This window comes from Rhinatrema bivittatum, chromosome 9 (genome assembly GCF_901001135.1).
Source record: "Rhinatrema bivittatum chromosome 9, aRhiBiv1.1, whole genome shotgun sequence".
Classification (NCBI taxonomy): domain Eukaryota; kingdom Metazoa; phylum Chordata; class Amphibia; order Gymnophiona; family Rhinatrematidae; genus Rhinatrema; species Rhinatrema bivittatum.
Genome location: NC_042623.1, coordinates 43,450,119 through 43,464,052, shown reverse-complemented (window position 1 = coordinate 43,464,052; position 13,934 = coordinate 43,450,119). Strand labels below are relative to the sequence as shown.

Here is a 13,934-nt window from a genome sequence, read left to right as displayed (position 1 = left end):
CACCCTAGCTTAATGGACTCTGTAACAGGGTATGCCATAACACATTTTGAAAAATGATGCGGATAGTTTGATCTTATATAATGTATTAAACTGAATATTGGGGGTGCAACCTACCTGTCTGTGACCTCCTTTCATAGCTGAAACTGCAAGGTACAGTCTTATGCTTTGGAGGATTTAAGCAGTGTAATGATCCCTTTAAAAGAATCAATCTCGATAACAATGGAATACTGGGACAATTGCTTACTAGAAATCAAACACCTCCTCAACAGCCTAAACCTAGTCCTCAATGCGTCGAAAACGGAATATCTCCTTATAGCACCTGAAAACAACAATACACTTTCAAAGCCTCCAACACTCCTACAAACCACCCATGTAAGAGATCTAGGAGCCTTCTTAGATAATCGTCTTAGCCTCAAACCATTCATTAACAGAACTACCAAAGACTGCTTCCACAAATTACATATCCTGAAAAGAATAAAGCCACTTTTCCATGCGCATGACTTTAGATCAATCCTGCAAGCAATAATCTTCTCCAAACTAGATTATTGCAATTCTCTTCTTCTAGGCCTCCCAGCTTCCTACACCAAGCCTCTACAAATGGTACAGAACACAGCAGCCAGAATCCTCACAAACTCCAGGAAAATCGACCACATCTCCCCCATCCTCAAAGACCTTCATTGGTTACCGATCCACTTCAGAATTATGTATAAAACCATCATGATTATCTACAAGAACATCCATCAACACACTCAACTGGACCTACAAATCCCTTTTAAAAAACACACATCAGACAGACCCATCGGGGAACACTACAAAGAATCACTACAGGTTCCACATGCCAAAACCTACCATCATAAATCCTACAGCTCAAGAGCTCTCTCATCAGCAGGTCCAATCCTTTGGAACTCCATCCCACCGGACTTAAGACAAGAACCATGCGCTCCAACTTTTAGGAAAAGACTAAAAACTTGGCTTTTTAAAAAAGCTTTCCCAGATCTGGATTAAATTCCCCACTCATCATCAGCATAAACACAAAAGTTAGGAACTGTAAAAAAAAAAAAAAAAATCCCACTAACTTCACACGCAGTCACAGCAACATTTTATTATACTTCACAACAATATCTTATCTAATCATTTTGCTACACATCTACATTTTATAATATTATACATATTTATTAATTGATACAGCTGGTTAAAATGCTTATAGTCGTTCTACAATTCTTCCCCTTTCATATCCAAGTTATTTTTCCATGTTTTTTGTAACTTTCTCACATCCAAAATATTGTTATAATATTTGTTAAGTTTCATACTATATTTGTTCTTGTATTGGGAAATGTTCTTTACTTTGTTACTCTCTGCCTTTACTCACATTGTTAATTGTAAACCGGGTTGATGTGATTCCTATCATGAAACTCGGTATAATAAAAATAACAAATAAATAAATAAATAAATGTCCCAGTTCCATATCTAGAGTTTCAGGATCGTGGGAACTGTCAATAAGCAATGTCATGCCTTCAGGGATGCCTTTCCCTCTCGTTTACTCTGGGTGAGAGTATACCTTTTTTGTATTTTCTTTGACACTTACAGACTTCATTTGGGGAAGTTTATGGCAGCAGACCCCTGAGCAGTAGACATGCAAATAAATTTTATATTTGATTTGTAATTCTGTTATTTATTGGTAGGTAAGATTAATTCAATTGTAATCGTAGATTAGAAACTTATTGCAGAAAAAGTACAAAGGCTGGGATTGAGGTGTTTTTCCTTGTTCAGTTAAGATTCTGCTTTCTTGGAAATTTTACAGGATGGGTTAGACAAAGGCTTGGCCCTTAATTCCTTGAAGGTATAGGTTGCAGCTCCTGCCTGTTTCTGGGGCTAGGTGAATGGTGAATCCTTATCTCATCCTGATTTGGCCCATTTTTTTTTGAAGGGAGTGAAGCATCTTTGGCCTCCCTTGAGGTTATCAGTTTCATTGTGGAGTTTTAACCTGAAGTTTGATTTCTTGGCGAGTCCTACATTTCGACCGCTGAGTAGCATTTCCTTGTGGTTGTTGACCTTAAAGACAGTGTTCCTGTTGGCTATATGTTTTGTGTGTTGAATTTCCGACCAGGCTTGCTCGGAGCCATTCCTTCGGGTGACTTCTGGAGCAATACGACTGTGTATTGTTCCCTCCTTTTTGCCTAAGGTGGCTTCGGATTTTCACTTAAATCAGTCCATTTCCTTGCTGTCTTTGGATAAGGACAGGGATGCAGAGGCGTATTTCCTCTTGCATCCCTTGGATGTCAAGAGACGTGTTGTGCGGTATCTGGAGGTTTCTGAACCTTTCCATAAGTTGGATCGCCTGTTTCTCCTTCATGGTGGAAGGAAGCTGGGAGAACCAGGTTTGCGGGCTACAATAGCTCGATGGATTAAAGGGGTAGTCATGACTGCATATGTGGAGGCTGAAAAGCTGTTGCCTACTCAGGTTAAAGCTCATTCCACTAGGACTCAGGCAATGTCATGGGTGGAGTTTAGATTGTTGTCTCCTGTCTACATTTACCGAGCTGTAACATGGTCCTCCTTAGACACTTTTTCCAGTTTTTATCATCTGGATGTGCAGGGCTGGGAGGACGCAACCTTTGCATGTGCAGTGTTCACTGGACCGCAGGCAGCCTCCTGCCTTATTTGGGAGTAGCTTTGGTACATCCCACTGGTCCTGAGTCCATCTGTCTACACACTAGGAAAGGAGAAATTACTTCTTAGTTGATAATTTCGTTTTCCTTAGTGTAGACAGATGGACTCAGCTTCCTGCCCTCTGCTGCCAAATGACTGTGTCAATGGTCCTCCTGTGGGGCTTTGGTTCTCAGGAGATTACTGGTAAGTGTTCATCTAGGATTGGGGTACATACGTTCTTACTTGAGTTCAATATTACTTGTTGGTTGAGTACGGTAATTGTTTTTAATCGTTTTTGTTTTTTTTTTGCTAGTCTGTCCACAGTTGCTTTTGAAGAGAATACTGGCAGGCTGAGGTCTCTGCAGGAATATATATACTATGACGTTAGCTTGCTCTGTCGCCATCTGCTGGCAGTGGTCCCTGAGTCCATCTGTCTACACCAGCAGTTCTCAACTGGTGTGTCGCCAGGCACACGCAGGTTTCTCCACACTTCCTGGTCCCCTGTTGACTCAGCTGCTTCCCAGCAAAATAGGAACTCATCCTCCGCTTGCGCTTAAAATACTGATAGCCCAGTCAAAACATGGCAGAAGAGATGGAGTCAGCGGCACCAGCATGGTCTCATCTTTCCGCCCCCCTCAGAAAAGGAAGTGGTGAGCAGCGACCGCGCACGCAAGACCATGCTAGTGTGGGAAGCATGGCTCAGAGCAAAAGAGGAGCAACGTCTGCCTTCGCAGCTGATGGGACTCCTTTCTCAAGGCCGCAAGTGCTGGAAGTGGAGGAGGCTGCTGCTGCCACTGCTAGTTCAAAGGGGGGGGGGGGGGGAGACTGAGTGAGCGAGTAAGCATATGTGTTTGAGATCCTGTGTGTGTGACAGCATGTACGTGAGTGATTGATTGAAAACCTGTTTGTGTGAAAGAGTATGTGTGTGATTGAGAGCCTGTGTGTAAGTGAGAGAAAGAGGGAGAGCATGTGTGTGAATGAGTCTGTGTGTGAGAAAGCGTGTGAGATTAAGAGCCTGTAAAGTGATTAGAAAAGGTATGTGTGTGTGTGACTGAGAGAGAGGGGAAAGTTGCAAGCAAACCATCCCTCCTCCTGCTAATTCAAAACAATCTCAGGGCACCCAGATATCAAATGTTCCCAGGTATGCAGAGTAAAGCATTTTTTTATCCTTATTTTTAATTATTTGGTCTTTGTGTCTGCTGTTTTGAAATATTTTTTTGGTGTCTAGAAATGTTTTATTTGTTTTTAATTATTGGATATGCCATTCATCAGCTGTTTTGAAATGATCTATTCTTTTTGTTAGTATAGTTTTAGTGCTATTGATTATATATTTCTTGATTTGTTTTGAGGACTGGTGATGTTTTTCCTTTCTTACACTGCATACAGTCTCTCTGGCTTGTTGCGGTTTTCAGTTCAGTTTTTGTGTTCATATTTCTAGTTATGCTTTATGGTCTCTTTATTCTTTATATGAGGGTCTGCACATGTGACTGAGGTGAGGTATTCTGCTGGCATGTAGTTTGTGTAGGGCTCTATAGCAGCCTGGCTTGGTTTGTTTTTCTAATAGGAGGTGTATTGGTGTCTTAAGACCCGGAGTAATATTTTTAGTGTTGTCTTTTTTTTTTGTTTGTTTGAGTGCTGGAAATTGGTGCTGTTTTGGTATGGGATGTTTGCTATTTCTGTTCAGAGTACTTATCTTTCCCTTGTGTCATTCTTAACAATAAAAGTAATACTGGGCCTTTTATTATTTTTTTTATTTTCGCTGTGAATTGTAACAAGCAGTGTCTCGCATGTGAGCATTGTCTGTCAGGTGTGTCACAATAGGGAAAAAGGTTGAGAACCACTGGTCTACACTAAGGAAAACGAAATTATCAGTTAAGTAGTAATTTCTCCATTCTCCAAATGCTGTCAAACACTGAGTAATCCAATCAAAAAATTGTTCATTTGAACTAGCAAAATACAATTGAAAGTCATCTGCATAACATCTAAAGAAAACATCAAAAGAACCTAAAAGTGAACATAATGAAAAGTGTGGGTGACAGTATTGACCCCTGAGGAACGTCCACCTTGGATACACGCCCAATATATTTATTCTCTCTTCTCCCCACCCATTGTGGGTATCCTCCCCCTCTTCCCCCCCCACTCTCATTACCTCCCCTTGCTAATAATATGACTGCTTCGATTAGCTCTCTTGTTAAAACATATATGTACATATGTATATAATTCTCGTATTATCTCCTCCAACTTTGTTCACCCACCCCCTGTTAAAAAATGATATTATTGTAAAGCTTGTTGCTAAGTTATGTTACATTGTGAACCGAGGTGATGTTTTGCAAACGTGCCTCGGTATATAAAAAATCCTTAAATAAATAAATAAATAATCCGATGTACAAGAATTAATGTTCATCTGTTGCTGCCCAGAATCCAAAAATAAACGAAACCACAGATATACCTTACCCCCAAAATGCAATTCCCTCAGTAAATCTATTAACATTACATAGTTCACCGAGTCAAAGGCAGAGAAAATATCTATATAAATTGCAATTATGTACTTCTCCCCCCCCCCCCCCCCCAATCAATCTTCCAAAGTAAATAGGACTGTTTCAGAACTCTGGTACTGCCTAAACCCACACTGAAGAATATTCTGCCATGAAGAATATTATTTGTATCTAAAAAAAAAAAAAAAAAAAAAATCCTTAACTTCTTAAACTACTTTTTCCAAAATCTTCTCAGCTGAAATTAAATTTGAAATAGGCTGTAGTCACCACATTGGTCTGACCCACAGGTGCCATCCTTGAACGCTGGGCGAATCTGTGATCTCTTAAGGTTACTTGGGACCAAAACCCTCTGATAAAGACAAGTTTACCAGGTCAACCAAGAGTCCAGTAAACTCATTCTTCAATAATGAAAAAACCCATGTAAGACATGGGTCAAGAGTACAATACGAGTTCTTAAACTCAGCCACAATGGCTTCAATCGCTTTTCCTGACATAGACTCAAGTGTCTCACTTAGTTTCAGAAGTACATATTGCTACATAACTATTTCCCTTCTGTTGACCCTGCACACTAGCTACCAAGCTCTTTGACTTACCTATACAGTAACTGCAAAATTTTGAGCTGAAAACCCAGGTTGAAGCTGTCGTCTGTTTGGAAATTTAATAAGCCCCTTGACTATGTGAAACAATTCCTTTGGCCGATTTAATGCCGATAACTTATCAGGCCTTATGGGCAGAATTCACCTGAGACCTATACATTCTTTGAACTTGATATAATTTCTGATGTCACACTAAAACGATTTTTAGGTCATCTATGTTCTGCTTTCCTAACCATTAGGCTTATGCATGCTTTAAATGAAAAAAATATCAGCTAAGGAGGGCTGTAACTTGTAGACAAGAAGAAAGATGAGTGAACTTTCTGAATATGAAATCCTGGTTTATTAAAAGGTCCTGGATAAAGCAGAACGCCTGAGGGAGATGGAAGTAAACCTGCTGGCAGGGTTTCAGAGGCTACAAGAATTGGTAAGTAAAAGTATTTAATGGTTTAATGGTTTATTGGGTTTTATATACCGATACATCAGACAAGTCTTCACATCGGTTTACAAAAATTAGACCAGAGTCAGAAATACAATATTCATAAAATAGTAACAGCTAAGAACTACACAGGGTAAAAGAATAAATTAGTTGTTAAAAAGATAAAGTTCATAAAAACATAAGTCAAATAAGTAAAATTGGATTGGCCACTGTTGGAAACAGGATGCTGGGCTTGATGGACCCTTGGTCTGACCCAGTATGTCATGTTCTTATGTCCTCTTGAGGGTTTCCCCTACGACTCTTCTCCTCCAGAGGAGCAAAAGAAGTCTCCACCTGAGGACTTAACATTTGCAGGGTTTGTGAGGATGATGGCGGAGGCCATTCCATTTCAGTTGTTGATAGAGGCACAAAATGCTTGAGATCCTTTAGTTCCTAAGGAGATCATGGTGGTCCCAGTGCACAAGATCCTTAAGGAGCTGCTCTGATGATATGGGAACACCCCATCTCAGTGCCTCTCATTAATAGGAAGGTGGACTGGATTTACCTCATCCGGAAGGTTTTTGGATTAGATAAATGGCAGCTCAACCACCAGTCAGTGGTGGTTGAAACCGCTCTCGAGCGGACTCATTCCTCACACCCCCAGGCAAGGATTACAGAGCGATGGACACTCTTGGGAGGAAGGTATTTCAAGGCGACATGCTTATTGCCCGCATTGCTTCCTACCAGTTCTACATGAGCCAGTACTGGCGGTACATCTGGAAGCAGGTGCAGGATGTGGCCGAGCAGCTGCCTTGACAGCAGCAGAATCCCCTCATGATGCTGGTGCAGAAAACACAAGGTTCAAGCGATTGTATGATGTTTTTGAGATAGCATAGAGAGTCTCTGCATTGGGAATCTGTGCCTGCAGAATAGCATGGCTGTGGGCCTCTGATCTCCAACCAGAGGTACAGGAACAACTCGCCGACGTGCCGAGCATTAGAGAGAATCTTTTCGGAGATAAAGATAAGGATGCTATAGCCCAACTCCGGGACCGTCATGAAACTCTAACAACTCTCCACCAACACTCTGGACCAATCCTCCTTGTCTAGGAGGCCAGCGAGACAGGGACCAAGGAAGTATTTTGCCAAAGAAAGTTCTATCCTCCACCTCCTCGCTCTCATCAACACCATCAGGGCTCCCGTGGCTGTCCTAGGCAGTAGAGAGCCCTCAAGCCTTAGCCGGCTCCTTAGTCAACTCTGGGGACGGGGTTTTGACTGGATCGTAGGGAGTGTAGGTCATTTGCTTGCACCCAGGACAATGGGCCAGCTGTGGTTCTTTGCGAACCAATGGCCCAGTAGATCCTCGGACCAGTGGGTTCTATCCATTGTCCATCAAGGATACCAATTGAATCTTTTGGGTGTCCCAATCTGATTCCCTTCGTGGTGAAGGCGCTCTTGAAGCTTCGCAAGGATATTTATTTATTTATTTATTTGTGTTTTTCTATACCGGCATTCACGGGAGTACGTATCATGTCGGTTTACATAAAACAAGGGGTGATCAATACATTATAACATACATAACTAAAACATAAGAGTATACATTACAGTAGTATAAAACAAGTGCACGGAAGAGAAAGTTACAATAAACAGGGGTTATTCTAACTGGGATTGAGTTAAAGGAAAGATAAACAAGTTTAATAAGAATTAAAACATTGTAGTGATTGGTTTGTAGTGATTGATTCCGTTTGGAAGGGAATGTTCAATTAAGTAATTGTTCTTTTAAATAAATATTTTATTTGATAGAAAATGTTCAGTATTGCTGTATTAGATTTTGCTGCAATTGCTGGAGGTGATAGGGGGACTATGATCCTTATAGCCTGTCATTGGCCAAGAAATGTCTGGTTTCTACTCCTGTGGGAGTTGTCCATTCGGAGACCAGTCTGGGGATTTCACCAGATGTCATCACGCAAGATTAAGGCATGCTGCGGCATCTCAATCTCCAGGACCTGTCGGTCACAGCCTGGATGTTGAGATGTTAATCCTGCAGCTGCTTGATCTTTCAAAGGATGTGTCTCAGGTCCTGGTGGCTTCTAGAAAGCCTTCCAGTAGAAAGTCTTATGATCTGAAGTGGGGGAGGTTTTCCATGTGGTGTGAGCAAAAGGCCCTAGATCCGTTCTGCCTTTCATAAAAACTGCTTCACTACTTTCACCTATCGGAAGCTGGCTTAAAAAACAACTCCGTTAGAGTTCATCTTAGTGCAATTGGTGTGCACCACCAAGGTGTGTAGATCGTATGCCCATCTCTGTACAATCTATATTTGTACGTTTCTTGTGGGACCTCCTTCAATTGAAGCCTCCCCTAAGGCCTCCCGCTGTGTCTTGGGACCTCAACGTGGTGTTAGCTCAGCTGATGAAAGGTCCTTTTGAGTCACTGTGCACCTGTGACCTGAAGTACCAGACCTGGAATGTCATATTTTTGATGGTGGTCACTTCAACGTGCAGGGTCATTGAGCTCCAGGCCTTAGTGACTTATCTACCTTACACAACGATTTATCATAACAGGGTGGGCTTGCATATGTACCCTAAGTTCTTGCCTAAGGTGGTGATGGACTTCCACCTTAACTAGTCAATTGTCCTGCCAATATTCTTTCCCAGGCTCTCTTACACCAAGGCGAACGAGCAATGCACAGTTTGGACTGCAAGCGAGCTTTAGCCTTCTATCTGGAATGGACAGAGGCCCAAAGACAGTCCACCCAACTTTTTTGTTTTATTCTTTTGGGCGTTGTCAAACAGACACTATCCAATTGGCTAGCAGATTGCAGCTTCTTCTGTTATGCCCTGGCGGGACTGCATCTTGGGGGTTATGTTAAGGCTTATTCAGTCAGAGCCATGGCATTGTCTATGGCCCTCTTGCAAGCAGTTCCCATGGAGGAGATCTGCAAGGCTGTGAGGAAGAGTTCTCTCCTCACATTCACATTTTTTTGCTATCTGGATAGGGATGGCTGATGCAACAGTAGGTTCGGCCAGTCTATCTGTTGGAACTGTTTAAGGTGTAGAATCCAACTCTCTCGCCTAGGGCCCGTTTGGGTTCAGGCTGTCTCTACCCTTTATTACCAGCAGCACCGTGGTATTGTGTCCCTTGGCACCTGGTTGGGTGTTTCTTGGTCCCCTTTTGTGTTGGAGTAGTGTGTAGTTACGGATTCACCCATGTATGATATCCTCTGAGAAAGCAGAGTTGCTTACATGTAACAGGTGCTCTCCGAGGGCAGCAGGAAGTTAGTCCTCACAAAACCCGCATGCCACCCCGCGGAGTTGGGTTTCTCCTGTTTTTATTGTAATCGTATGTTACAAGACTGGAGAGGGACCCTGCATGGATACATTTTATAGGGCATACTCAGTGTGCCAAGTCAAAGTTATAGAAACTTTGACATAAGTTTTCCGCTTTTGGGGTTCCATCTGATGAAGTCAGTCATCGTGCTGTCCTCAGAGAACACCTGTTGCAGATAATCAACTCTGCTTTCCTGAGCAAGCTGGTAGTTCATTTTATAAAACAGGATATGCCAGCAAATATCACTTTCCTGTCATCTTTGTGCTTCACTAAATCTTCTTTGTTTTTTCATTCTGCACTTTTATATCAGCCTTTTTTATTTTTCTTTTCTCTGATGTATTTGTATTCTTCTAATCCAAAACAGTTGTTCTGTGCCTCTGACTCCCTTCTCAAAGTTAGTACTACACCTTTATCTGTTTTCTCCTTTTTATTTCTTACCTTGCCTTCTGGTATTTTTTTCTCTAATTTTTTTTTTTTGGTCTGGCATTTTTATCCTTTACTTTTGAGCTTCCAGCTCAATTAGAGCTGGCCTTGCTCGGTCTACGGTGCCATGAACTTTCATTTGCAATCGCCCAGGGATTTCCCACTATATTATAAACCCCACATATCCCAGCCATTGCAGGAAGTCTGTAGTCATGGGCCACAAACTGCGACTTCCCCCGGCAAACGTGCATCTAGAGTCTGGCCACTAGATGTATCTGTTGGGTAATGACTGAAGTTTCCTCAACCATGGGTGGTGAAAACTGCATGCATATCATCCCCTGTTGGACTAGGGAGTTTGACCCAGGATGTCCACATGGCTGTGTGCAGCACTCTGACTGCAACACTGGGCTGGTTCTCCTCTCTAACTTTAATGTCATTAGTTGCTTCTTTCATATCACTTTTTTTTTCCTTTGTTGCTACTTCTGTCTGTCCTTCCTTGAATCTGTTCTGGTTTGGCATTTTCCTTGTTCTTTCAGTAGACTGTTACTACTTTAATAATTAAACCACGTTCAATTCTCTCTCAGCATTTTTATAATTACTGACTCATTCTTATATTTTCAAGATGTTAGAGAGGACTGCTCAGGTTTTCTTTTTTTTTTTTTTTTTTTTTTCATTTCTAATCTGCTTGATCGTCTTCAGTCTGAACTTAAACCCAGTCATTCCATTAAAACTGCTCTCCTCTCTGTGCATGGTTTCTTAATTATAACCCCTTATTCATGTCTGGGTTTCATTTTTATATTACTCAGCCTTTCCTCTTCATGCTCTGGGATCAGCTGGCTCTGATTTGACCTAGTTTCAGTCTTATCTTTATAGTTCTTTAAGGTCTCTGTGAATTAAACTACTAAAATTGTGAAGAAGTTTGCATGCCAGGTAGGTCAATGTTTCCCAGCCACTTCAAGCCCAGGGCAAACCTATATTAACAAAAGTACTGTGTGGCACACCAGCCAGGTATCTTGTGTGCTAATTGTCTGATGGTTCTGTTTGCATTTGATTTTATGTATGTTCCTTTGTACACCACCTAGGGCTCAAATATTAGGTGGTTTATAATTCTGCATATAAAAAAAAAATCTCTTTTGGGGCACGCAATACAGGCATGGAAAAGACTCATTTGTTCAGAAGAAAAGCTAGGGAAGCACTGAAAGCCCCACCAGTTTCTCTCCTAAATTTTAAAACAAAGAGGGGGCAGAGGCATACATGAACTTGTCACAGTGGGCCATTTTACTCTATATACAAGTGCAGGAGAAGGGAAAAGGGAGAAATCAGTGTAATGCGGGCAGCCAGTTTGGTTACTTGCCTTGGCTGCCACATGTGGTTGCCAGAATTCCTCTATTACTTCTACTCCCAGCACTCAGAATGAGTTGCACATAATGCACAGTGCATGCTCTCCCTGTCTCACTCAGCCTAGGATTAAGTCAGACACTGGAAGTACTCAAAGGAAGTTCAGGAGGGGGAAGATGAAGTGGTACTGTGTATGTCATACAAAGTGGGGTCTCGCTATCTGTACCTGCATGCTGCCTGCTAATTACCATGCACCAGGGCTCATGCTATAGTTAGGAAGAAGTGGCAAGCATGATCACACATGCTGTTCTTCCTAGCTATAGCATCTTAGAAAGGAGCTCCTACATGTTTTAGAGCCACTGCTTGTGACTCTTGTCACTGCAGTGGTGAGAACAGAGCCCCCAGGTGTTGTCTGGATCTGAACATTCAGGCAGTGATAACTTTTTTTTCCATGGCACACCTCATCAGGTCTGAAGGCATATGGGTTAGAAAACACTGCACAAATTGATAATGTTAACCAACCACCTCAGTACCTTCATGTCATTGAATCAAGGAAGAGTATCCCTGCAGATCTATGTCCTCTGATAAACAGAGAAAGATATTCTTCCCATGAGCATTTATCCTTACCATAAAAAGAAATCTAACTGCGTGCTCTATTCTCTGCATCCAGCATACTACATAAGAACATAAGAAATTGCCATGCTGGGTCAGACCAAAGGGTCCATCAAGCCCAGCATCCTGTTTCCAACAGAGGCCAAACCAGGCCACAAGAACCTGGCAATTACCCAAACACCAAGAAGATCCTATGCTACTGATGCAATTAATAGCAGTAGCTATTCCCTAAGTAAACTTGATTAATAGCAGTTAATGGACTTCTCCTCCTCCAAGAACTTATCCAAACCTTTTTTTGAAACCAGCTACACTAACTGCACTAACCACATCCTCTGGCAACAAATTCCAGAGCTTAATTGTGCGTTGAGTGAGAGAGAATTTTATCCTATTAGTCTTAAATGTGCTACTTGCTAACTTCATGGAATGCCCCCAGTGCTTCTATTATCCAAAAGTGTAAATAACCGATTCACATCTACTTGTTCAAGACCTCTCATGATCTTAAAGACCTCTATCATATCTCCCCTCCTCATAGGGGAGCTGTTCCATATCCTTTATCATTTTGGTTGCCTTTCTCTGTACCCCTCCATCGCAACTATATCTTTTTTGAGATGTGGCGACCAGAATTGTACACACTATTCAAGGTGCGGTCTAATCTGTACTGTTCTGTACTGCTGCTTAGCATTGATTCAAGCAAGATGTTTTGCTCTGAAGAAGTTTCTTATTGCTCACAGTATGCCTTTAGAGGTCCAGCAACCAGTACATCTGAAATAGATTTACATGATGAGGTTTCTTTTTAAGGAAATTCTGTATGATTAAACAAATGTGCAAATTTTGAGGCTCTTGATTAGGCTATCTAGAGTAGTAGGTATTAATATGCAAATAACTTTAATAATTGTAGACATTTTAATGAAACCTGCTTAAGGAAAAATTCTGATAGAATCAGGTTTCTAATTAAGGGTTTGACCTGGAAGGTGACATTTTGTTTTTCTTTTCACTGCTTCTTACAGACTGGCTGCAACGTGACTGTTCTGTTCCTTAGTGAAATTGTGTGGGAAAAGTTTCGTCCAAATACTGGATGCTTTGAGCCATTAACCTTGTATTTCCCTGGTTATAACAAAGGTAAAATGATTTTCTGTTAGTGTGCCTTGCATTTGTGTATGTTTCATATGGTGAGAATGGATAAAAAAAACACTTGCACTAACACTTACTGATGACTTTAAAAAAAAAATAAAGTCTAGCAAATATAGAAAATTTGTACAATATGCAAGTAACATTTTTGCATGTACTACTTTTTTAATACTTAGAGCAAATTCCCTCGCATGTAGACAGATGGATTCAGGACCAGTGAGTTTATGCTCCCCTGCCAGCAGCTGGAGACTGAGCAAACTGACATCACAGTGTACATAACCCTGCGGTGTTAACATAACCCTGTCAGTATTCTCCGTCTCCAGCAGATGGTGGACGTGCAACTCCCTATGGTGATTGCTTTAAACTATTTGAAATTCCATATTCAGGAAAAAGAGAGCCCTGCTTTCTTGCAGTGATACCTAAAGATCTCTCCCTCAGTTGAAAATTCCTGAGGCAATTTCCGTGGTCTGGTAGCTGGGTTTCCCGGCATGGACTTAGCTGCTAGTTCAGCTGAAAGACAGAGGGTTCAGGAGGCTGAGTGCGGCAGTGACGGCAGATGCCTTCTCCTCCCGCAGCCAAAGACCGTCTTTGTACTCAGCTGGTCAGCGCTGAGCTCAGGTAAGGTTTAAAAAAATAAAAAGAGGAGAGAGTTTTCCCTGAATCGGAGACAGAGGGGTTTCAGGACTTCTTCCATTCTCTGTGCACCATGCTGATGTTTGTTCCCGCTCCTGTTGGGGTTGGTAAACTGGGCAGCCTGGCGGGTTGAGCGGCCCCCGGTGGGTTTGGCCCCGCACTTAGGCTTCTTCTTGCACTTCATGTGGTAGGCCACTGTGGCTGTTTTCGTTTGCTCTTGTGCGTGTTCTGCTGCCCTCTATAGGCTGTTGGTGCGGGCAGTGTGTTGGCTCTGCTCACATGTGTGCTTTGTTTTTGGGCGTGCTTTGCAAGTGCACAA

At 41.9% G+C, this 13,934-nt stretch overlaps 1 protein-coding gene across 6 annotated transcripts in view; it reads left to right on the top strand.

Annotated features, from left to right (window-relative positions):
* ORC5 (origin recognition complex subunit 5) overlaps nt 1-13,934 on the top strand; it is a 320,424-nt gene that overhangs the window by 43,547 nt on the left and 262,943 nt on the right. For 5 of the 6 annotated variants that reach the window (XM_029616273.1, XM_029616275.1, XM_029616270.1 and 2 more), the window contains 2 exons: nt 6,090-6,164; nt 12,862-12,973. In XM_029616273.1, the coding sequence (XP_029472133.1) occupies nt 6,090-6,164; nt 12,862-12,973 (187 nt within the window). The remainder of the gene's footprint in view (nt 1-6,089; nt 6,165-12,861; nt 12,974-13,934) is intronic. The other variant, XM_029616274.1, reaches the window with a different exon arrangement.